At 53.3% G+C, this 25,873-nt stretch overlaps 1 protein-coding gene across 1 annotated transcript in view; it reads right to left on the bottom strand.

Annotated features, from left to right (window-relative positions):
* Ksr2 (kinase suppressor of ras 2) overlaps nt 1–25,873 on the bottom strand; it is a 371,336-nt gene that overhangs the window by 82,018 nt on the left and 263,445 nt on the right. Inside the window, 2 exon segments of the mRNA XM_047562072.1 lie at nt 7,378–7,461; nt 10,565–10,634. Of these exon segments, the coding sequence (XP_047418028.1) occupies nt 7,378–7,461; nt 10,565–10,634 (154 nt within the window).

Below are 25,873 nucleotides of genomic sequence, written 5' to 3'. Positions count from 1 at the left end.
CGTCAGGCTGAGGAAGGCGTGTGCGGCCCTCTTTAGTGCAGTCTAGCTGAGTGACCGCTGGCCTGGAAAGAAACGTGTAAGCGTGCCCCGCCAGACTCGGCAGAGGAGGAGAAGGGACTTGCAAGAGGATGTTAAAATACCCTGGGGACAAACTGCAAAGCGCGGCTCATGAATCGGGCTTCCCAACACGGCTCCTCACTAGGGAAATGATCACGGGTCTCCTACAGGAGCGGGGGTGTCCTCAACTGGAGCGCAGACGTGTTTTCAGCTAGCAGAGACCTAGGACTGACCGAGGGGTTTCCGGGCACTTGGGATTTGCTAAGCTTGGGAAAATCCGATGCTCCTACAATACAATAAGACTTATAATCCTATGATCGCCTGGTGACTATAGGGCTGGTAACCCTATGTCTCACCCTATCACCTTGGAGTAGGACCTCATGGCTCCCCTTGTAAGTTGAAAATTTCAGGAAGGGGTCCAGGCGTGGGACAGGCACTGGACAGTTGGCACGCTAACAGAGAGCAATGCACGCCACAGTGCCCCTGGTTGGGAGTGAAACATTTATGATACACACCGTGTCCCTCCACCAGGGGCAATTCCACACTCCCGGGGACATCTGGCCATGTCTGAAGACATCTTTGATTACCACTATTGGGTGGGGGGGGCTTTGATTGGCCTCTAGTGGGCAGAGGCTAAGGAGGCTGCTAGGCTTCCAACCAAACACAGAACAGCCCCACGACACACAGCAAAGAATACCTAGCCCCAAAAGCCAAGAGGCCAAGGCTGAGAAACCCCGAGTCTCACCCTTCAACATCTCTCCCAAGAAGCTGACTGCTTTGCAAAAATCCCCAAAGAAACGTGCCGAACAAGAACTAGGGAAAAAGGAGAACTGCCCTATATTTTCCAGAACTTCAGCCTTGTTTCAGCCCCTGGACAGGGTTGAGCGGATATCTTTCTTCCATGTTTATTATACTTTGCATTAATAGATAGAATATCTATTTCTAAGCATTGTGTGACTTATTTAAAGGGAAACCCAAGTCATGAACCTGATAGGGACGCTCCTATTATCTCAATCACATTGGACGAACGTCTTTGTCTCACTGTACATCAGAGAGGTTTAGGAGATTTCCTGTAATCACACAGCAAGGAAGTGGCAGATCCAGGACCTAACCTCAGCTCTCTCTGCCCCACAGTTTGTATCTCTTGTCATCATTCAGGTCCCTAGAACAGAGCCTGACCTAGGTATTGCTGTAAGGGATCAATAAAAGGTGTTCTCTAGGGAGAAACCTATTCTACTGTTGGGGAAGGGGACAGAAATCGAGGTGAAGCTAAGCAAAGGTGTGGTTTCGGGTTAATCCAGGGTCAGCCTAATCCTGCAGAGCGTCCGCTGTCCCGCTGAGTCTGCCTGCTTCACATGAAGAGGCTGCGATTGCGCACACCTGAGTGTGTGAGGTGGTCACCAGCTCTGAGCTACATGGGGAGGGGAGGGGCTTAACCCCAAGCACCCCTGGGGGAGGCCACTGCAATCAGCGAAGCACCAGGCTCCAGAGATGGCCCCAGGGATGAGCCGCTGTCTGCAGCACCTGTAACCACTGCCCAAAGAGGCCCCCGGGGATCTGAGCTGGACGCCAAGGCACAGGTGAGACTGAGCCCTCGGGCCACTCATTCCATCATCCAGCATTGAAGCAGAGGAGTCGGTGCCTAAGCTTTAAGTATCTGCATGGTGCTCAGAAGCCTCCTGATCACACCCCTGCCAATCAAAGGCCAGTAGAGCAGGTGGATCGGAGAACACCAGCCCTCGGGGCCACTGTCCCCCTCCCCCTGCCCCCGCCGAGAATGGTGATCCTGACCCCAGGTCACCCTTCCCCAAGGTACTGGCCTTGGCAAACAACCTGCGCTCAGGATAATGAGGGTTCTACCGTCCAAGACTGCTTTTCCAGGACTGGGCTGGATGGGCAGTGAGCAACCCTCCCCCCCACGTCTCTGTCCCCATCCGGAGACTCAGGCGGAGGCAGCATGGATCAGGGCAGAAGCAGGCCGATCTCCAGCTACCCCAAAGCAGAAATGCACCCACCGGGGCCCAAGCCTTCGCCCAGGCTGGTTCCCCGGCCGGATACCCTTCACCTGGCTAACTCCTCTTCTTCAAGACTCAGCTTCCAGGTCCTCGGGTTCGGCCGCCCTTGGTGAGCAGGACCAACCCAGCATCCCCCGCACAGGGATCATTTACCTGGCCTGTTGCTCCCTCTGGGTCCCAATTCCCCACTCACCTTCAAGGAAAAACAGAGGTCATCAGGCGGCATATGAAAAACATAGGTTTCTAGACTCCCATCCAGAGTCTGCAGAGGGCTCACCAAGTGCAATGTTAAGCTTCCGCCATGATCCACGACCCACCTTGAACTCTCAGGACAAGATGGCAAGCGTCCTTCTCCACCCGCACAACCCCTGGGCGGCACCAGATTCCCCCAAGCGGATGCTCAGCCCTGGCCGGTGGACCGAACCAGAACCAAAGCACCATCCAGGAGGAGAGGACGCAGGAGAGACACTCAGCTGCCCCTCCTCCTTAGGTGGGCTGGGAGAAGTTCCCTTCCCGTCACGCTCGGCCTGTATGGGGGAAATGCACCTCAGCTTAAATGCCCCTTCTCTAGAGAAGTTGCCCAACTCACGATTGGACATCTTCCTGGCAGAAATGCAGATAAGGGTAGAAAGGTTTCCAAGGACCCAGATCTCAGCTCTGCAGAAACCTGCGCAAGAAAGACCCTCGAGGAGGGAGGGACAGAGATAACACAAGATTGAGGGCCGGGAACCCATCAGCATCGTACTGCAAGAACAAACTGGTGGCCGCTGAATCCAGTGATCAGCTGATAAGTGAACTGGGCCGACAACCCGGCACTCGGAGCTGAACTCCACTCCGCTCTCACCAACCGGCTAGATAAAGACGCCTCAATTTAGATAACTGTGAACTACTTTCCGAGTCTTAATTTCCTATTAGTTCATTAATCTCTCCATTCAAAACGCCAACAAGACAACTGATGATAATTCCAAAGGAAGTGGGCATTAAATGAAGCAGAAGGGAAGGGGGTTAGAGAAGTTTCTGGCTTCCCCGGTGGAGGGGAACCCCAGAGTTAATTCATGAAGTTAGGGGGAGTGTTAGCTCTCATTAATTAAGCACTTGTGAGGGGGTCAGGTGATAGGATGAGCATTTTTTTTGAGCAATTCTCTTACTTGGTGTTTTGTCTTGTAAACCATCTAGGTTAGTAGATATTATTATCTTTATCTCCACTTTACAGAAAAAGGAACTGAGGTTCAGAGAGGAACACACAACCAGTTGGTAGCAGAGCCAGGATTCCAATATGGGCATATCTGCCAGACATCCTGGGTTCCTAATCATATTGTAACTTTTTGACTCATCACATGAATATTTATTGGATGCATTTCTTGGGGGAGATAATGATAAACAAGACCCACATAAACAGTGAGACTCAGAGGCCAAAGAACCTGAAAAGGAATCATCGGAGACCATCCATGTTTACCAAACCCCTCACATTTTGAAAGGTGCAGCTGGCCAAAAATGTTGGATTTTGTTTCTTAACTTATTACCTCTCTGTAGAGCAGTGGTTCTCAAAGTGGGGTTCCAGGGCCAGTGCATCAGTACCTCCGGGGAGCTGGTTAGAAGTGTTATCTCCGTCCCCAACACTTCCCACAGCTACTGAATCTGTGGCCCTGGGGTAGGGTCCAGGGCTCTGTGTTTGAAAAGCCCTCGGGTTTACTCTGATGGATACCCCACTTCAAGGTCCACAATCTAGAAAAGGAAAAATCGCTCAGGAAGGGGCCCTGAGACCACCCGGGCCCTGCTTCCCACACTGCATGTGCACAAGACCCACTGGGACCATCTTCAAATACAGGTGTGTGGGTAGCAGACTGGGGGCGGGGCCTGAGAAGGTGCATCTGTAACCACAGCCATGCTGCTGCTGGTCTGGGGACCACGCCTAGGTGGCAGGCTCTGAGCCAAATGCTATCGCCCAGGGAGTTTCTGGGACTCACGTGAGGATGATTGCTCTGGGTGTAAAAAGAAGGAAGGAAGGAAGGGAGGGAGGGAGGGAGGGAAGAAGGAAGGAAGGGAGGGAGGGAGGGAGGGAAGAAGGAAGGAAGGGAGGGAGGGAGGGAGGGAAGAAGGAAGGAAGGGAGGGAGGGAGGGAGGGAAGAAGAAAGGAAGGGAGGGAGGGAGGGAGGGAAGAAGGAAGGGAGGGAGGGAGGGAGGGAGGGAGGAAGGAAGATAGATCATTCCTTTTAGGAAAGACTCAAATCCCTGCCTCTGGGCTGCTTTAGGAGGTCAGAAAAGCGCCGGAACACACTCGGGTTTTCCCAAAGTTCTCAGTGGGGTAGGAGACCTTCCTTGACCCTCTTAATTAAAACTGCAGCCCCACCCTGGCCCTCCTACTCCCGCCTCTGGTTTGTTTCGCGTTGTCTGAGCACATGATCTATTCCAACTCACCTCCTCTGTCCACCGTCTGGCCAACTCCTGTCCCCACCAGCACATAAATTCCAGCAGCACAGAGGTTCTATCTGTTTAATTCCCTGTTGCTTTTCAGCGTCTCGAAGAGTGGCGCATCGTATTAGTGTATCCTAGCTAAGCATCCCTCATCGGAAAATCCGAAACCCCGAATGCTCTGAAATCCAAAAGTTGTTGAGCACCAACAGAATCTGCAAGTGGAAAATTCTGTGCCTGGTCTCAGGAAAGGGGTCAGTCAAAACACAGGTCGCACTCTGAACGTGGCCTAATGTTGACATCGGCCTGTGTGTACATGAGACCTAAATGAATTTTGTTTCAGTCTCGGTTCCCATCCCCAGGTATAGGTAGATGCCAAAATGCAAATGTTCCAAAATGAGAAAGAATCTGAAGCTCGGAAACACTTCTGGTCCCGCACATTCCAGATGAGGGATCCTCAACCTGCAGGGCTAATGGTTTAACCCAGGCACGTGAGTTGAATAAGTGCGCGAATAATTCCCACCAGTTTTCTCTAAGGAGCTGCCTCCTGTTCTCAGGGCCACCTCTCTGGGGCTGGCCTGTTGCCCTTCTTTATGCAGGTTCCTCTCGGTCATCGAAATGCGTTCTCTACAGCCAGTCTCCTTCAGACTCCTTGGCTACAGGGTCTGTGTATACTCGTTCCTATCCCTCATCTTGCCCGCTATCCATCAGCCCTGCCGGGCATCCAAAATTGTGTCCGTCCTTAAAAGCACGCATAAATGACCATCATCCTCACTCTGATTAATGCCTGCGGGCAGGTAACTGCGATCTCAGCTGACATCAGTGAAGCACGCTCATACTTACACACTGGAGGTAGCCCTGCATCCTGTCCAGTTTATACAAGACCAAGACCCCTGAAGCACGCGGGGGTCCCCCAACAGCTGCAATTGCTGTCCGCCTTTCTGCCAGTTTTTCTCAGGGCTAAGCAAATTTGTGAGGTCACCGTGTAATCCGACCATGTCTCAGTTTCAATGATGCCCCCTCTATGCCAGGAGCTACTTTTGCACAAGATGGAGTGCAGAGGAATGTTCTTGAATAAAAACACTGGAATCTGGGGCAAGAGACACTGTAGCGACTCCTTCCAACAGTCCCGAGGTGGGGTGCTAATATCATGCCCACTTTGCAGAAGAGAAAACTGAGCCTAGGATGCCACAATTCTTTTTTTTTTTTTTTTTTTTTTATGGTACCAGGGATTGAACTCAGGGGCACTCCACCGAGCCACATCTCCAGCCCTTTCTTGTATTTTATTTAGAGACAGGGTCTCACTGAGTTGCTAAGTGCCTCGCTAAATTGCTGAGGCTGGTTTTGAACTCACGATCCTCCTGCCCCAGCCTCCTAAGTTGCTGTGGCATTGGGTGGTGCCTGGCAATGCCACACTTCTTAAGAGCTCAAGCTCACACAGGGAGCCTGGCAATGCAGCTGGGACCCAAATGCAGTTGTCCCTGCTTCCAAAGCAAGTGCTCCTTGCAGCCATCCCTCTACCCAGCCCCCCCGCCCTGCCAGCCTCCTCTTCCAGACCTTGGCAGGGCCTGAGCCTTTGCCCGTTGCTTCTAGAACAGACAGCATGGAACAAAGGCTGCATCTGAGTTCTACCTCTAGTGCTGAAAATTGAAACAGCTTGGGAAGCGTTCAGCCTCGCTGACTCCCGGCTGCGTCCCTGTCACCTAATTACTTGACTTCAAAAGCCTCCACGCAGCAGGGGCAGGTGGCAGGTGTGAGGATGTGAAGGCTGCTGTTCCCCCACCTCCACCCCAGGACATGGTGTCACCAGATACAGAGGAGTCAGGGCAGCCGGTGTACAGGCCTGACCCAAGGGCCTGGCCTTGTGCCCCTTGGGGTCAGAAAGACCAGGGGCCACTCGAGAGCCCAGGTCCTCGGAGGCCCAAAGTGGCCAGTACTGGGTAATTACCACCTGGTCTCCTTAGACGTGGATCTCAAGGCTTCTCAGGGACTGGAACTAATTAATCCTCCACACCACCCCAGGAGGGAGGGAGACCAGCCTCACCCTCCTCTCTCAGGTAAGACTGCCAGGCAGGGGGTGAGGTGGAGAGTGAGCTCGCTCCTGCTGGGACCCCACCACCACCCAGGAGCAGGGATGCAGGGAGGCCTAAAAGGGCCCAAAGCAGAGTTCCCTGCCTGGGCTAGATAAGGAAGAGCAAGGCTGGAGAGGAGAGAGGCGTTTCTAGAATCTTCTGAGTGGCTCCTATCAAGCAAATGGATGCATGTCCATTTGAGACTTCTACAAGCAGTCGAATGTTGCTGGCTATTTTATAGAAACTGGACCTGAGGGGGTCCAGTATACGGAAGGCTGGGCAGGAAGGCCCTGGCGATTTCTTCCCGAGGACTGAACTCTGAGCCAGCCACTGTGCTATGTCCCCGTGGGTTGATTTACCGGGTGCTCGGTATTGCCTGAGGCAGGTATGATCTTGTTCCTTTCAAACAGAAAGGTGAAGTGACCTGCCCAAGGTCACACAGCTACACAACGTGGCAGAGCCAGGATTTGAGACCAGCTTAGTCTGGTGCCACAGAGACCCTGCCGTTTCAAAGTACAATCTGGTCAACGAGAAAAAAAGTTTGTCACCCACAATCTTAGATGGTACTGAAATCACAAAGTACCCGGGTGCCCCGGCACACAGCATTTTGCATTTCTGCCACCTTCCATCAGCTCTGCTTCTTTCTCACAATTGATCCCTCCTTGTCCCCCTACCCAAATACAGAAGGGTTTTAGAGATCCATTTCTGAAATGCAAAGCAAATGACTCTCCCAAGACTCAAGAAGGCAAACTCCAACGAGCATCGTTGGAACCAGTATGGTCAGATGCTGGGAAAAGCCACCCCGAGGTGCAGCTACTTACTTGCAGTTTTTACACTTGAGGCCGAAAAGCATTCCTTTCCCACAGACTGTACACATCTGAGACATCCAGTACTTGGTGGAAAACCTGTGAGAAGAGATAGAAATGTTCAAGACAATGGTGACTGACCAGGGTGAACTACCCGGAGGGGCACGGCATGGGCCCTAGATCCTAGTCCTGCTTCTTCCGAGATACGTGACTAAATCAAGTTGCTGAGACCACTGGAGCGGTCTCCTCATCTGTAAAGTAGGGATAATAATAATATTGACCTCACAGGTTATTGGAGGGCTAAACCAGGTCACACGTGTCAAGATTTCACTCAGCGTCTGGCACAAAGCAAAGCTCAGTGAATTGGGTTACCTTGGACATTCCTAATGGTCATTTGTTCCCTCAACAAATATTGCCTGGTGACCTCCTAGGTGCCACATTCACTTTGAGGACAGAGCAATGGATGGGGCTGGTAGCACCCTCAGAGAGCCACAAAGCCAGGCGGGTTCTCCTTGAGAGTCCACCTAAGCCATTCTCCCCTACTGCTAAGGACATCACGTGGGGGGCTCCCAAGGGGCCCTCCCTTCCCCCAAAGAGCTGAGACCCCAAACTATTTAGTCGCAGAGAAGAGTTCCCAAGGCAAAATGCCTTTTCAGACCATCCGCTCACCTCCCTTCTGCCCCCTCCCACCTGGGGTTTGGAGGTCTCCCACATCCGGAGGAGAGGGCAGTGGATTAACTCCCTGGGCCCTCCTCTCCCATCCTGCCAGGTGCCTTCTTCCCTGAGATATGAGGCAGCAGCAGGGCTGGGCTCAGGAAAAGTATTGAAGGTTGCCAGGTCACAGTTAATTTTAATTTTCAATTTGTGCCACCGTCGGCAGGAGTTGTATCTAATCTCCAACCGCTTCAGAGTGTCAAAAGGGAAATCGGAAGTGATTACATAACTGGGAGACAGAATTTTGAGGGAAAGGCTGTCTCGGTCTGCCCTACCATCTTGCCCGATCTGGGTCAGTCCCTCTCCAAACAGAACGAGTCGCAGACCAAAACCTCCATATCTAAGCAAACAGCAGTCTTCTGAGCAGAGACGCTGGTTGCCAGGAAAGCATCGCTCTCTGCTTTTGGATTTGGGGGGTGGTTTAGATCCTTTGGTTCCCTCAGCAGGCCAGTGAGTTTAGCAGGGTCTGTCTTCAGGATTTGGCAGCCCTGGGATGAAGAAGGGCATTACTTTACCCATCAGCTACCACATAGGAATGAGGGGAGGGCAGTTTTATTCTCCTCTCCAGCCCCCTCCTGTCCCCAGGATCAGCTCTCCGTATTCCCCAGCTGGGACTCTAGATGACAGGGAATGGGATTTTAATTTTATCTCTTTATCAAGGCTGAGGTGAGTTCAGGTTTCTTCCTCCTGGCATGGAGCCCCAGGGAGGAACACAGGACAAAATAGAGCAACAAGTCATCGCGGGTCCCTAGGCAGTCTAGGAAGTTGGTCACCATACTCAAGATTTTCAGGTTGCTTCCTGGCTTCAGGGCACCAGCATCTGAAGCTGAGATACTATCGGGTTCCAAAATCAGGTCTGGAGAAAGTCTGGAGGTGGGGCCTATCCAGGGGGTGGAGCTGAGACAAGGGCGTGGCCAATCCAGGGGTGGAACTGAGTCAGAGATCTGGCAAATCCAAGGGAGGAACTGAGCTAGGGGTGTGGCCAATTCAGGTGGGTGGCAGAGCCAGGGGCGTGGCCAACCCAGGGGGCAGAGCTGAGTCAAGGGTGTGGCCAATCCTGGGATGGTGAAGTCAGGGGCGTGGCCAATCCAGGGGGTGGAGCTGAGTCAAGGGTGTGGCCAATCCAGGGATGGTGAAGTCAGGGGGTGGAGCCAAGTCAAGGGTGTGGCCAGTCCAAGGATGGAGCTGAGCAGAGAGCAGCGAGGCAGCGAAAGCAAACAAAGCCCTCATCTTGGTTCCCCTCTGCAGCCAAGGCCTGACCGTTGACAGGTCTATCACATCGTTCTCACTGTTTCCTCCAATCTTTTCTCTTTTGCGTTTTAACAACTCTCCTGTCAACACACTTCTTTTCAAAAACTGTTGACAAGGGCCATTCAGTGGGAGTGCTCATTCCCACTTTGCCCCGGGCTCCGGTACACAGTCGCGCCTGGTGTTGCTCTCCCAGAGCCCTGACTCCTCGTGGTATACGAACTGACCCTCCCCAAGCCTGCCAGCTCCCCCAGGGCACGGGCCTTCCACCTTGCTCAGTGCTGCCAACCTCGCACAGAAACCCTATAAATGCGAGCAAAAGGAATCCATGAATCAGTGACAAACTTTGTCCTCAACCTGTCCACGGAGACCTAGGCACAGAAAACTCAACCCAAAGTGCTGAGACTTGTTAGCTTTTAGAACCGTGACTCAATTCTCCAGGGTCTCGGTTTCCTCATCTATCAAATGGACAAGGTCACTTCTGCTCCACTTACCCCACTGGGTTCCTGAGGAGACTATGGGGATGATGAGCCCAAAATGTGGAAAGTCAGATTTAGAAAGTTGAAGAACTTCTGACAAAGAGTGCCTTGTAGATAAAATGACTAGATGGTTAGGCCTCTTCCCAAAAGGGCAGGTTATGACCGACCCCAGAGAAGTTGTCCTGTTGGCCCAGCAGGACTGCAGCTCTAGACCTGTCCCCTCACAGAGAGACAGCACAAATGAAGTCAGCTTGCAATCTTGCATTTCCTGGGTGAGGAGCGAGCCCTCAGATCAGGATGTAAAGTATTTATCTTAGCAAGGATACCATTTATTGTTTCTTATGTGTTTGAATTTTAACTACTCTGTCAACATACTTCAAAAACTGTTGACAAGATGCTGCTCAGTGAGAATGTTACATAGTTCACATACATGTGATCTTCATAACCACCCTACAGAATTATCTGATGAAAAAAATGGAGTCTCAGAGAGGTGAAGTAACTTCTTTCAGGTTGCAAAGCTTTACTAACTGGGTTTGGAACATGAGTCATTCTGACTCCAGAGCCCAGACTTTTAACCACTATGTGGGAATTTGATAAGGGTATAAGGTTAATAGGATGCAGATGCCTTGGTCCTTTGGGTGCCACTTTGAGGCTTAGCCTGGCACGGGAGAGAGGGGCAGAGTGACGTAGGAGCCAGGGCAGAACCTTCCACCCCCCTCACGGGGCTGGGAGGTGCTACCCAGCGCTCGGGAATCACCTACCTGTGCTTGATGGAGTTGCCGAGGTCTCTGCGTGGGATCTGCGGGGACCAGCGTGGCACGGACAGTGTGTCTGCAGAGAGAAGAGCAGAGGAGGAAAGCCTGTTATGGAGCCGGCCAGGGGCTGGGGTGGACTCTGGTCAAGGCCTGGAAGGTAAAGGGAGGCTTGCCAGCCTCAGGAAGGACACCAACCGCCTTCACTTGCTAAATCGGGTTGAGCGGGACCCTGGTTTGGGTTGTCACCTCAGCCAGTGCAAGGTCCCCCAGGTAGGGCAGCCAGGAGATGCCCTTAAAGAAGCCAGTTGTGGGAAGAACCCACTTTGGTATCACTTCCATTTACAGAGTACTCAGTGACTCACGTGGCTTAGGCTGGCCGTGTCCTCCAATTACCCCAGCAACTGGGTGGCCAGCATGCCCACCATGCAGGTGGGGAAACCAAGGCTTGGAGAGGGGAAGTCACTTGCTCAAGGACACGCATCCTGGACATGGAAATCCAGGTCTGAGGGACCCCGGAGCCTGTGACCTGGCCAAGGTGCAATGCAGTAGATTATAGACACCTACCATGCTATTGATTACAGATACCTACCATGCTATTGATTACAGATACCTACCATGCTATTGATTACAGATACCTACCATGCTATTGATTACAGATACCTATCATGCTATTGATTATCCTACCATGCTATTGATTATAGACACCTACCATGCTATTGATTACAGACACTTACCATCACTATTGATTTCTGGTATCCTATGTACAACCCATACGATTATTTACTTAGCACTGTAGGTCAAATCCATGTCTTTGTTTAAATATTTGTTCTTAAAGACAAACTCTATGTGGAAAGCTATATCTCTCTCTGTACATGGTAGATAACTATTTTTAGATGATCCAGTCATATACTACCTAAGCCATGCTAGACTAAGTGGATGAATGAATGAGTGGGCGGTGAGTGGGTGGACAGACGGATGGATGGATGGGTAGGTGGGGGGATAGGTGGATGGAAGGAAGGAAGGACTAAAGGATGGATGGATGGGTGGATGGATGGGTGGATGAGTGGATGGATGGATAGATGGGTGGATGGATGGATGGGTGGGTGGATGGATGGATGGATGGGTGGATGGGTGGATGGATGGATGGGTGGATGGATGGATGGATGGATGGATGGATGGGTGGATGGGTGTATGGGTGGATGGATAAATGGATGGATGGGTGGATGGGTGGATGGGTGGATGGGTGGATGGATGGATGGATGGATGGATGGATGGATGGGTGGATGGGTGTATGGGTGGGTGGATGGATGGATGGATGGGTGGATGGGTGGATGGGTGGATGGGTGGATGGATGGATGGGTGGGTGGATGGATGGATGGATGGATGGATGGATGGGTGGATGGGTGTATGGGTGGGTGGATGGATGGATGGATGGGTGGATGGGTGGATGGGTGGATGGTTGGATGGATGGATGAGTGGATGGGTGGGTGGATGGGTGGATGGGTGGATGGGTGGGTGGATGGATGGATGGATGGGTGGATGGGTGGATGGGTGGATGGATGGATGGGTGGGTGGATGGATGGATGGATGGATGGATGGATGGATTGGTGGATGGGTGGGTGGATGGATGGATGGATGGGTGGATGGGTGGATGGATGGATGGGTGGATGGATGGATGGATGGATTGGTGGATGGATGGATGGGTGGATGGATGGATGGGTGGATGGATGGGTGGGTGGATGGATGGATGGGTGGATGGATGGGTGGATGGATGGGTGGGTGGATGCATGGATGGATGGATGGGTGGATGGGTGGATGGATGGATGGATGGATGGATGGATGGATTGGTGGATGGATGGATGGGTGGATGGATGGGTGGGTGGATGGATGGATGGGTGGATGGATGGGTGGATGGATGGGTGGGTGGATGGATGGATGGATGGATGGGTGGATGGGTGGATGGGTGGATGGATGGATGGATGGATGGATGGATTGGTGGATGGATGGATGGGTGGATGGATGGATGGATGGGTGGATGGATGGGTGGGTGGATGGATGGATGGGTGGATGGATGGGTGGGTGGATGGATGGATGGATGGATGGATGGATGGATGGATGGATTGGTGGATGGATGGATGGGTGGATGGGTGGATGGATGGGTGGATGGATGGATGGATGGATGGATGGATTGGTGGATGGATGGATGGGTGGATGGATGGATGGGTGGGTGGATGGATGGATGGATGGATGGGTGGGTGGGTGGATGGGTGAGTGGATGGATGGATGGATGGATGGGTGGGTGGGTGGATGGGTGGATGGGTGGATGGGTGGATGGATAGACCGACTGACAGGAGGATTGGTATCTGACTGGATGAATGGATGGATAGGGGGGTGGGTGAGTGGATGGCTGGATAATGGTGGATGGGTGGGTGGGTGGATGGGTGGAGTGAGGAAGAACCTAGACGCCATGCAGACTTCCGACCGGGTGCCTGACCCATCCACCTTTCCTTTCACGCTTCGGCCTGCATCCCAGGGAAGCGCACCGGCCTTCCCAGGGAGCTCTGGGTCCTCTGCAGCCCCTGCACCAGCCTCCACCCCAGCCCACTCCTGGCCTCCAGTGCAGCCTCCCTGCAGACCCCACGGGCCCTGAGAGGTGCCAGACAAGAGCAGCAACGACCAAGTGCCGCTTGTGACATCACCACCGGATAGGCAGAGACGGAGTGGGGGACCCGCATGCCGGTTCTGGTTCTCAGGCCAGATGGACAGAGCCGGCTCAGGGTCACAGAGGCACCTGGGTGCTTCACAGCCCACTGCCATGGCGGGCACTCCCCGGGGAGCCGGCCTGTCAGGACCCATCAGGGAGCATTTCTCCCCACCCACTCACTCCTCTCCTGTCTAATGGCGCTGTCGCGGCCATCTGAAAGCTGTTTCCAGAATCCCAATTCTGCCCTGGTGAAGCTAATGATGTTCCAAGCCCCAGAGGGCAAAGAAAACTCGCGAAAGAGACAGGGCGATGTATCAGCCAGAAGCACAGGCGGTGGAATGTCCTCCAGCTTAACTAAAAACTAATGTCATCAAGCTCGAAGTCCATTTACGACTCCTTTCTGTTCCCAAGGGAAGCAAAAAAGAAAGAACAACAGCGTGTTAAAAAAGATCTTTTTTTTTTTTTTCTCCCAGCCTCCTTTTGGGACTGAAGTCAGACGTGGAAGGAAAGAGTATCTGTTAACTCCTAAAGGCTGTGCTGGAGAAGAAGGGTTTGCCTCCCTACGAGGGATCCACAAAACTAGGCCTGCCACCTGGGTCTTGTCTCAGGGACCACTTGAGGTGACCCGACTAGAAAGTTGTGTCGCGAAGGATTCTGAGGCTCCACAGGAAACGGCAATTGATGGGCAACGTCTGCCCCGAGTGGAGCGGAGGTGGTAAGTACCAAGTCTGCACACGTGTGCCACCTCTGCCAAAGCCAGAACCCGTATCTTCATCTTCACATCAGCCCCGCATAGGAGAGAGCCTGCGGCAGAGAACTTGACCCAAGTTTGCTGTATTCAAGGTTATTGTCATAGAAACACTGCGCTTACTGATCACTCAGTGTGAAGCACCACAATGTGCATTTTATACCTGGAAGCTATGTCTCCCTGCAATTGGTATCTTCTTTATCCCCGTTGGACAAAGGAAGACCAAGGAGCTCAGAGAGGTGCAGTGACTTGATAAAGGTCACACAGCCAGGCACACACAAAAGGGAGTGTTCTCGACCGGAAGAACTGTTGCTCCCTAAGGGATATCTGACAACATTTGGGGACATTTTGGGGTACCACACTGTGTATATGTGTGTGTCCCTAGTAGGGCAAGGCCAGGTGTGCCGTCCATCAGCCTGTACTATAGGTGACAGAGCCCACCCATGGCAAAGATTCAACCAGTCCCAATGACAGCAGGGACAAGGTTTGAGAATTTCCGATCTAGATGTTTCTCTTTCTCAGGTGAAGTCCCTGCTGCACCATCTCCGCCCCTTACACACACACACACACACACACACACACACACACACAGCCGAAGCTCCCGGAGCTCAAGTGAGCTTTTAGTTATAAACACATCTCTCTGCTCACTCTTAGATTCCAATCCTCTGACTTTGTGACTCTCCATGACGGCGCCTTCTCAAAAGAAGTAGCTGTAATTAAGTTTAGCAGTTTGGTTTAATTTCCCAATATCTGGTGGAAGGGTGCGTTGTGTCAGTTACATTAAGTGGCTGCAGCATCGTTAGTCTCGAGCCGTAATAACCCGCGCCCGGCTCCCTGCGTGGGCGTGCAGGCTTGAACTTGGAGGTTCTCTCTTCACTTTCACTGTTTGGATTTCATTAAACTTGCCATGCAAGCTTAAAGCAAAGGGAAACTGTTAAAGGGAAGGTTTTTTTTTTTTTTTTTTTTTTAAAGCTATGAGAATAGAAGCCTTATCATAACAGAGAAGGCAAACAGCATTTACAGCAATTAAACCCATACAGAGGCTTCTGTTTAACAATCAAAGCACCTATTAAGATGTCTCCATAGCCACGCAAAAGCTTCTTTTCTACCCTAATTTTCTGATAACGAGTTGGGCCAACACAGAGGCAGAATTCCCCACGTCGCTGCTGACTTCAGTCTCAGGGATGAAATAATAGACATCTCTTCTTAGCAATTTTCATTGCCAGGGCCGGCAGAGGAGAGTGGGCAGGAAGGAGGTTTCTTCTCCCCTTGCACAGGTCTGGCCTCGGAATAGCAGAAGGGACATGGCCCCGGAGCCCTGGGCTTTGAGATCACCCTGGAAGCCACGGAGACCAACAGAAGACCTGGCAGAGGACCTGGCCTCGAAAAGGCGTCCATACCAAGGACTCGGGCTCTAGCCTCATGCATCTCCGATGAGTCTAACAGGCAAGGTTGGCCTGGAAAACACACATAAGGGGTTACGCAAAGACACCAGGAAAGACTGGCGATGCACAGCAAAGAAAGAGGAGGAGAAAGAGGAGAAGAAATAAGAGGAAAGTCAGAAATAAGAAAAATAAGACCCACTTTATGTTGAATGTCACCATGTGCCAAGCACTGTCATAAACCAAGTCCTTTATATGTCATTTCCTGGAATCCATGAGTTACGCATAGTATCTCATTTAATCCAAATGGGACAGTGTTTATACCCAGGTAGTACATCAGCCATTCCCATTAGCCCTCATTTCACCAACAGGGAATCAAGAGGTTATGTCATTTGTCTCAGGTCAGTAAAGGCCAGAACTGGGATTTTTTAATTCAGGTCATCTGGCTTTATAACCAGAGCCAATTCCATCAATTTCATTCCCATTTCACAGATGGAAACACTGAGGCTTAAAAGCAAGAAGCAATTGACCCTAGGTGTCAGTGACTGAGTTGGGATTTAAACCACAGCCAGGAACAAGCCGGATGCGTCTCCTCCTACATCCCCCTCAACCCCAGCCTAAAGCTGTCAGAACCTCCTACCTCTGTCCGGAAAGAGCAAAGGAAAGAATGAATTCCAACATTCACATTCAACCTTTAGGAAAGGCAAGAGACTGCATTCTCTCCTACAGCCTCGGGAGGAACCAGCTCTTCCCACACCTGCTTTGCAGTCCCGTGAGACCCATCTTGGACTTCTGACCTCCAGAACTGTAAGGTAATACATTTGTGTGGTTTCAAGCCACTGTGGCCATTTGTTACAGCAGCCGTAGGAAACTCATACAGCACCTGTCTTGTGCCATATACTCAACGGCATAAGAATATTTTCTGAGCTCTAGAGTCTAATGGGGAAATTGGAAAGTAAACGAATAGACAAAGAAGGGCATTTTTAGGAAAATAAAACAGTGCAGACTTTGGTGGTTGTTTTGAAGCAATGAGAACTTTGATCGTGGATTAGAATAAAGGCAGGAGGGTGCACCACCCTGTGCATTTAAGAGCTCCCCCTGGTGGCCAAGGGGAGAATAGCCCACTGTGCCCGGACAGCAAACCAGTGGCAGGACCTCCCCACCTGCCTGAGCCCCACCCTCCACGTGCCCACTCCCAGACCAGTCCAGTGTATCATCTCCCACCCTTCCACGGCCATTCCATCCCCCAGCCCAGACCCTTCCCCACTGTCCCTCATGATCCCACCAGTAGCCCCTAATCAAAACTCCACCACCACCCTTCACCACGTCCTCAGGCTTAAAGGTAATGCTGGTCCACCCCACAGCCAGTACCCTTCCTGAGAAGCCGACAGGAGCCCGGCGTGCTGGCGCCCGCCTGTAACCCCAGTGGCTCGGGAGGCTGAGGCAGGAGGATGGGAGGTTCAAAGCCAGCCTCAGCAATTTAGTGAGGCTGTAAGCAACCTAGTGAGACCTTGTCTCAAAATAAAAAATAAAAGGGGCAGGGCATGTGGCTCCGTGGTCAAGTGCCCTTGAGTTCAATCCTGGTACCAAAAAAAAAAAGAAAGAACTCCCCAGGATACTTTTACCTTCCTGGTAGTAAGAGAGAGCTGAGCGAAGAGCTTTGTCTCAAACCACCGACTTGTAACGCTGTGTCCCTGACTCGTCTTAGGGGACACTTCCTTAAGAAAGTCTCATGGGTAGGCATTCCCAAATCCCACTGGGGAAGGAGGACGGGGTAACTATGCAGGCGAACGCAGGGGTGAGTTCATGAGCGAACCAAGACAAGAGAGCTGTCCGCAACGGTCAGTTCAGCGGTTAACTAGAAACTTCCAGGGCCCTGGGAGATCTTAGACATACCCTCTCTGAGGCTTGGAGTGAGTCTACAATGGTCTGTCCTCCAAATACTCTTGGGTGGCAGGGAAGGACGTCAAACTCATCTCCATTTTGCAGATGGCAAATTGAGGTGATTAGGAGCCGTGACCTGTGCTGTCTTCTCAGGCGAGGGACAGTTTCTAGAGTCCCAGTGCCGTCATGTGTAGGATATGGGCGAATAGCTGTGTCTGCTTGCAGGGCTGCCTGGAAACCAAGTGGAGGGACGCCCTCGGAGGCCCTGGGTCCTGTTTACACATTCCGAGTGAGGCGCGCCCCTGGCAGCCTCTTCTTTGCTGAGTCTATACCACCTTAGGGAATCATATCCCCCATTCCCGGAGAAGGAAACTGAAGATAACGAAATTGCTCAAAGACATACAACGAATATTTGGTGCACGTTAGAGTTAAACCCAGTTTTCTATAAAATGTAAGTCTTACCAGTCACTTCTTTACCATGTCCCTTGGCCAAACAAATGTTAAAATATTTTTTAAAAAATCACACCTTCCTTGCCGGGCGCAGTGGTGCACGCCTGTCATCCCAGCGACTCGGGAGGCTGAGGCAGGAGGATCACAAGTTCAAAGCCAGCCTCAGCAAAAGTGAGGCCCTAAGCGACTCAGTGAGACCCTGTCTCTAAACAAAATACAAAATAGGGCTGGGGATGTGGTTTAGTGGCCAAGTGCCCCTGAATTCAATCCCTGGTACAAAAAAAAAAAAAAAATTCATGCCTTTCTGGAGTTGGAAAGGGTCAGGAGAAATTGCCTCTGGCAGTCTCCAAGTCTCACTAAATCCCCTTGGATAGATGAGGAGCTACCCAAAGCTTAAATGTTTCCATGGAGATAAAGACCTCTGAGCGCATAACATTATTAATATTAACAGCTAACATTTATTGAGCACCTAGTACACAGCAGGACCTAGATTACGTGATTTAGACATATTATTTCACTTAATCCCCATAACTCCATTTTAGTCAGTAGAGCTGGGGTCTGAGCCAGGGCAGTGGAGACCCAGAGCTCATACTTGGAAATACTGCAAATGAAATGGAAATTTCAAACTATCCTTAAGGTCCCAACCCCGGGGACAGGATGAATGGAACAATAATTTAGCTGCATCCGAATCAACTAGCTAATTCTTTGGGTCCAAAGACACCTTAAAACTAATAAAATTGAGACCAGTAAACTTTTCTTTGGGGGCCACAGGCCAGCCACCAGCTAAAATCCCACTGATTTATCCAAGATGCCAACTGCTCTCTGACTAAAGTCATTCCTGATATTAGTCACATTGCGGAGAAGAACTCTATTTACTTTAATATCCAACTGAAACAGATCTGATCTAAGAATATTTTAATTACGCGCCGGCTCTAAAGGTTACAGCTCCAAAATGCTTTGGAGCCAAATTAAGTTTCTTCATGAATTTGGACGTAACTTTCTTCCCGAGACCAGCACGACCCACTGCCCAAGATCAGAGGTCACGGTTGGAGGCCCTCGACAGCCGTGAAGGCTTCCAGGGAACCCCTCGGCGCTGGCGGATGAGAGTGGATTTTAAAGCCACGTCACCGGGAAGGAAATAAGGCAGCAGGGCTGTGGGTGATGTGGGTGGAATAAGGACGCTGTCACACACTCTCCAGGGAGCGATGCCATACGGGGGTGTCAGAGGAGATTCCAGGGGATCCCCGTGACGCTGAGGCCAAAAAAGGAGCAGAGGCAGAGGCCCGTGTCGAGGAAGGGCGCGTTGCAGCTGGGGTCAAGCCAGTTAGCCTGTGTCGAGGGTGGGGGTGTCTGTGGACGTGGCCTTGAGGGCAGAGCGGAGCAGCACACTTTACCTCTAAGTGGGGACAGCGCCCAAGACAGGGACTTGCCCAGTGCACTATGGGAGAGAGGCCGTGGAACTCTGAGGTGGGAACCCGGGTGACAGGCACCAGCTCTGCCACTTGGGAGGGCAGGGACCTGGGGCACGGCTAATTCTCGGAGTCTCCGTTTGGCCTCCGGTGATGAGGGGATGGTGACGTGTCCTCACGGGGCTCTGTGACCAGAGCAGAGCCGCACCCTGGAGGGCGCCTGACGTGGTATTGTTATTGTTTTTGAGCTTGTCATCCTTCTCTGGCTTCTAGAAAGAACGCAGCCGTCAGGACACGGCAGAGCGCTCCGCGCGCGGACTCTGATTGAGCGCGCAGGTCGCCAACCCGACCCCCGGGTCAAATCCTGCCCATCGTCTGGTTCTGCAAGTACCGTTTGATTGACACACGGCCTCGCTCACTCGGTGACAGTCCCGCGCGCGTGCGGCCGCCCCGTCACGAGAACGGCAGGGTGGAGGAGCTGTTGGGGGGCCGTCCAGTCCACCCGGCTCACAGCCATCACTACCCGGCCCTTCGGAGGAAAAGTGTGTCAATCCCGATTTAGAGCCGCCAGACTCATTTCCCTGGCTGATTAGCAGAGGGACTGGTTCCCCCTTGGAGCCAGAAGACCTGGTTTCCAAGATCCACTTCTGCCACCTACCTGGAGGGAATCCTGGGACAATCGGCTTGCGGTTTCAGGGCCCCTCCCCGGCCCCCCTCATCCCAGCACCCCGGGGGATGCGTCTTTTGATCCCATTTCACAGAAAAGAGCTGCCGGGCACGGGAGGGTCCCTAGGCAGCCCAGCGGGGATGGTGACACAGGCCTGCGACCTTTCTACCCTGACTGTCTCCTGCCAGAATAATCCATGAAGGAACAATGACTCCCGTGACATGCCACTCCTGAAATCCGGGTCGACTCGGGCGGAGGGAGAGGAAAATGAACTCCCTCTTCTCACCGAGCCTGTCTGGGTTCATTAATGTGATTTTCTAGCTGTCGCTTTATCAAAGCGGAAGGAAGCCTTGAGGACGTGTGAGTGAGGACCGGAGGCGGCGGTGGTCAGGGTCCGAGGGCGGGAAGATGTGACCTGGGGCGTCCCCGGGTGGAAGCCTTAGGCAGGGAGGTGCGCAGGTGGAGGGCTGGCACGTGGTGGGGAGAGGCAGGAAGGTGCTGGGATGCGGTAGACCCCCCAGGCGGTGTCCCCAAGCTCCCGTCCCCCGCTCCTCCTGACCCCTGGGCCTGGCCAACAGACAAAATAACGGTGAAGCCAAACCCGCGACACCTTGGGAATCGAGCGTCCTCGGAATCACGCTTCCCTTTTACAAAGACCAGCACCCGCCTCTGGGTCCCGGCAGGGAACTTAGGGTCCCCCTCCATTCGGCATCAATCAAAGTGCACAGTGAGAGCATCGCCCCTCCTGCAGTGGGGACCCAGGGCCCCGAGCCGTCACCTGTGATTTCCCTCAGCCCCCTCGGATGGCCTCAATTAAATTTCTCCGCTGGTAAAGAAAGAGGTGGCCGCGGCATTTAATTACATCTTATCCTGCGCTCACCGTGCAATCTATTAAAGCGGATCAGGGAGTTTAACCTCGTCCCCAAACAATGGGAGAACTGGGTGCCTCGGGAGCCATTCCCTTCCTCGCGGGGACACGGATGCAGAAGCCCAGGTGCTAACCGTGGGGTGTGTGTGCAGGGACGGGAGGGCAGCCGTGGCCAGGGGGTGCGGCAGGCGAGAAAAGAGGGGCCACCCGTTCTATGAGTCACCACCCTGAGGTCTGCGGGGGCAGGGCCGCTAATGGCCACTCCTCCCTCGGGTCTGAGTGACATGCGTCAGGAAACCCGCCTTGCTTCTCTCTCCCCTGTCCCTGCCCCGACCCTCCCCCAATTTCCCTTGTGATTTTACTGCAATGTTCTGAGAAGAAGAGGGAGACACCCTGAAATGCCGAAGTCACTTTACGCAACGAGGTAATAAAATTAAAACGTGCAAAACAGGAAAATAAAGGCTACCGTCTAGAAATCCAGAGAAGGCGTCAGGATGATGGGCCCAGCTGGCGTGGTGGGGGCCACTGATGGAATAAAAGGCCAAAAGGAATGAGGTGCTTGGGGGAGGGGTCAGTTTCATAGCCCCCCGGGGGGTAGATTCCTGTGTCAGGGGCTGGTGGCATTGCGGCAGGGGTCTCTGTCCCAGAGGATTGGACCCGGAGACCTTCATTCCAGGGTCATACTGACTCGAGAGAACACCAGTCAGGGAGGAAGAACGTCCTGACCCCAGGCCAAAGGGGAAGAGAGGCCCCTCCGCATCTGAGAGAGCAGATGACCAGCTCAGGCTGCTAGGCGGCCCCTGGCTGCCCTCCCTGAGTGACGCGCACGTCGTAACTTCCTGGCTCCCACTTTTGAAGATGCGGTCCTTCCTGTCTAGAAGATTCTTCTGCCCTCCTCCTCCAACCCTTCCTGCAAGACCCACCCCACGCGGCTCCTCCAGGGAGCCCACTCTGCACGCGCAGGGAGAAAGGCCCTGCCTGACCCTCCCAGCGCCACGGTGCTCAGCGCGCGTGGCTCTGGGCAGCTCACCTTGCCACCAGCATGGGGCACCTGGGTGTCTGACCTCTCCTCCGCTGCCCTTGACCGTGAGCTCCTGGGGGGCAGGAGCTGCCGGTTCTCCATCTTTACGTCTAGAGTCTCAGGCAGGCTTTGGCGAGGAGCACAGGGTGGAGGACTTTCTTGCTAACTCCAGCGAAAACAGGCCCGGAGCCCGTTCCTCCAGCCGAGGCTCCACGCAGGCCTCATGCCCTGAGGGGCCTGGGCTCGTCAGGGGTCCCAGGAGGCCCATCCTGCCCTGACCACTCACCCACACCTCCAGCCCCAGCTCTGGGGCTCTGATCTGGGGCTGGGACCTCAGTCGGAGGTGCAGCCTGACGCTTCCTCTCCCGGGCCTCTCCCCACCTGCCAGCCACTCGCAGCCTGCCACCGCCCCCACACCAGGGTGGGACCCTCGGACCATCCTCAGCCCCTCCCGACTCTCTCCTGTCACGAGCACCAAGGGGCAGACTTGCCATTTATGTCACTTCTCCTTCCGTCCCCCCAGCCACCCACCTGGGGAGGTTGTACGGATACCATTTTAGGAAGGAAGACGCTGAGGCTTCACAGAGAAACACAACAGGTCGAAGAACGAAGTTAGCAAGGCCGGGGTCAGTGTCCTGGTTTCCCCTGGGAAAGTACCTTAACTTCTCTGAACTGAAGTACCGTCGTAAGGATATCAACAAACAGGGGCCAGAGGTGCCTAAGTCAGTGGTTCCCCAAATTCCAGCACACGGGAACCACCCAATTCCTGTGCCGGCCCCACTCCTACCAGGGAGCAAACCACGGTCCCAGGGCTGAAGGTGGCCCACAGCCTACTTATATAAAGTTTCATTGGAATGTGGCCGCGTTCCTTGGACTAGGGCTGCAGAGCTGAGTAGTCACGCCCAGATCATATGGCCATATAGTCTAAAATAATCACTACCGGGCCCTTTAGTAAAAATCATGCTGACCCCTGATTTAATGGTGCTGGCCTCCAGATAATTCTAAGGTGCAGCCAAGTTTGGGGACAGGTCTGAGTATTTCACATTCATTAGCCCTGGACTCTTCATAAGAGCCGCTTTTAGTCACCTCCCCCCGAACCCTCAGCACAGTGACAGGCACAGAGCAGCATCTCCACACATATTTATGGCAGGAGCAAATAAATGAATAGAAAGATCTTCTCCTCTGAGACAGGTACGGGCGATTCCGTTCTGCAAGTGGCGACACAGACTCAGAGGTCACTGAGAGAAAACGACACCTGTACCGATGTGACCCTCTGCCTCCCGGATGGCAAAGCCCATCTCTGAGCACTCTGTTCTATGGTCCTGCTTATTCTGGAGGGAGGACAGGCCAGAGCAAAGTGGACGGGCTCTCGTGCACCCTGCTGGACGCCCCGAGCGGGAGGAGAGGCAGCTTGGAGACCCAGAGACGTCCAAGGCTGGGCTGGCGCCGCAGAACCGTCTCGAACAGACCCTGGACCTGTCTCCTTGACCCGGAGGAAAATGATAATTGGGAGAAGCTGGCTTGCCCTGCCTGGCTGGGGCTTAAATGAGGACAAGACAAGAGGTGACAGAGACCCACGCTGCCATCGCCGCAAATGTCCCTGTGAAGAGAGAAAAACAGCCCGTCCTGCACCTCATCAGTTCCAACTGGAAAGGGTCTCACGTTGAATAAGCCAACGGACACAGCGGTGGGGGTGACAGGGGCGGGGCGGACATGGGGGACACAGAGAGCCCAGGAGGGGCTCTGCCAGTGGGGCTGGACGTGCGCACGCAGAAATGGGTGAAAGGACTGGTTTGTGGCTGCAGGACCCCAACCCGGGCATCCCAGGGGCGCCAAGTCCGTCTTGTGCAGAGAGGCGGAACGGGCAGTGTGGGGTTGACCTGCAGGGACAGAACAGAATGGGCATCCTGGCTGCCTTTGCCCGGTCACCTTCTGTCTCGCCTCCCCGGACCTCCTCCTCTGAAAAATGGAGGCAATGATAACTCATCTTGCAGAGTGTCCCCAAAGACCGGGCACCGGAATAGGAAGGCAGCGCCCAGCACCCGGCGGCCATGCAGTAAGACACCCGCCCCACAGCAGCCCCTCTCCCTGGCCGGAGAAGACAGCACAGGAACGAGGCCATGGGAAGGAAGCCGTGGCTCTCTCGAGGGCCAGCGGTGAGTTACGTGAGGACAGGGCCGTCTAGGTCCCTCTGGCCATTATTCCTCTCCTATCCTGCTGTTCTCGGAGCGTGTCCGCAGCCCTTGCTCGCCAGGGTGTGATGGATGGGTCTTGAGTCCCTGGCGCACTACATCATCAATTACTTACATATTTATTACCTTGAACTGAGTTTATGGATCTTAAATCAGAGCTATTCAGAGTCGTCTGAGCTGAAATTCTCCCCCCTTGGAACCGTGGTGTTTTTAAATTATGCAGCCACCTTGCAGTTAATGCTCGGTGGAAGTTAATTGTCCATAGAACAAAGGGCCTCTGAGATGTTCCCCACAAAGACTCATTCCGTGGAATTTACTGCCCCAGTGCACTCCGGGGGGACAGAGCAGATGAGCCTGCGGCATGAGACCCCGGCCAGACTCCGAGGAACCCGGCACCGGGCACCAGTCTGGAATTCAGGGGAATAGCTCATGTCCCTTTTCTCAGTCCTCAGAGACTCAAAACGCCAACCAGAGAGGTGTCACGCTGTCTGTACCTCACAGACACTGTGGGGACAGCCTCGTGATGGATCACTTTCCAAGGTCAAGACAGGGACTGTCTATTCCAAAGCATGTCTTTTTTGAACACCCCTAAGTGGGACCAGAAAGCCCCCTGAGAAGATGGCGTTGTGACAGGTTCTGGCTGCAAGCTCTAAAAGTGAAGCCACCAGACTGGCATAGCTTCATCCTGAGACCTGCACTCGGTATTAGGAGGGTCCAAAGACCACCCCCCATGCTTCCTGCCCACCTGGGGCTAAAGAAGCAGGTCCCAGGTTTAACTAGTCTTAAGAGTTAAACTAGTCCAACCCGAAAGGGGTCAGAGGACAGAGAAAATCTATAGCAGCGGGTCTCAGTGGAGGGTAGTGGCCCCTCAGGGGACACTGGACAACAGTAAGGAGACTGTACGTTGAGCAGAGGCCAGGGATGCCCTTAGATATCCGAGGATGAACCGCACAGCCCCCCATCCCCTGCTACAAAGAATGCTTCAGCCCCCCACTCAAGAGTGCTGAGATTGGACCCCTGCCTCGGGGACCAGGAGGGGACGGCAACCTACAGGGCCTAACACCACTGATTAACGTATGGCCAGCTCTGAAGAAGGGCTCAGCCAACCAGGTAAGGAGAGGCGCAGCTCCGCCCTCTGGGGCCACGGAGCTGGCCACCGCGCAGGCTCAGAGCCCATTCCTTTATTCCAGCAGCAGCAGCCCGATTTTCCATTAGGAAACCCCTGATCCAGTCCTGAGGGCTCAAGGCAGGCCGAGCCCATGACGGTCCTGGGGCAGATGGGCCGAGCAGGCTGGGGCATCAAGGAGTCTGACTCTTGGACCACTGTGATTGGCTCAGGCGTGGGCATGTGACCCAAATGGGCCAATCAGAGCCTATGAAAAGGCTAGACTCTTCCCTAACCCCTGGGGCAGCGCAGGGATGGCCTTGTGCTGCAGCTCCCGAGCGCCCCCTGCAGGAAGGGCCTGCTGAGGCCAGAGGTGCATCTTCCCAGGGCCAACGCCAAGCCCCCAGGACTTCTCCGGTTACCATCAACCTCATTTATTTTATTTCACTGGTACCAGGGATTGAACCCAGAAGCATTTAACCACGGGGTCACATTCCTAGCCCATTTTATTTTTTATTTTGAGACAGGGTCTCGCTGAGTTGCTTAGGGCCTTGCTAAGTTGCTGAGGCTGGCTTTGAACTTGCGATTCTCCTGCCTCAGCCTCCCAAGCTGCTGGGATTACAGGCATGTGCCACCGCCCCAGCAGAAACCTCATTTTCAAATGTTTACAGCAGGTTGAGCTGTTTCCAGTGTTAGAATGCTGACATGCAAGGTCAGGCAGACAGACTGAGCAGCTGGCTTCAGATCTCTCCAGTCCCTGCCGCAAACCCACCAGCCACAAAGGTGGAAGTGCCCACCGTTTATATGTCATGTACCGGCTACTGGTACTAATAGATTTAATCATAGGAACAATCCTATATCAGCCTCATTATACTTATTATCTCA

The sequence above is a fragment of the Sciurus carolinensis genome, chromosome 8, assembly GCF_902686445.1.
Source record: "Sciurus carolinensis chromosome 8, mSciCar1.2, whole genome shotgun sequence".
Classification (NCBI taxonomy): Eukaryota; Metazoa; Chordata; class Mammalia; order Rodentia; family Sciuridae; genus Sciurus; species Sciurus carolinensis.
Note: the sequence above shows the minus strand (reverse complement) of the source record. Positions and strands in the feature narration are given on the sequence as shown.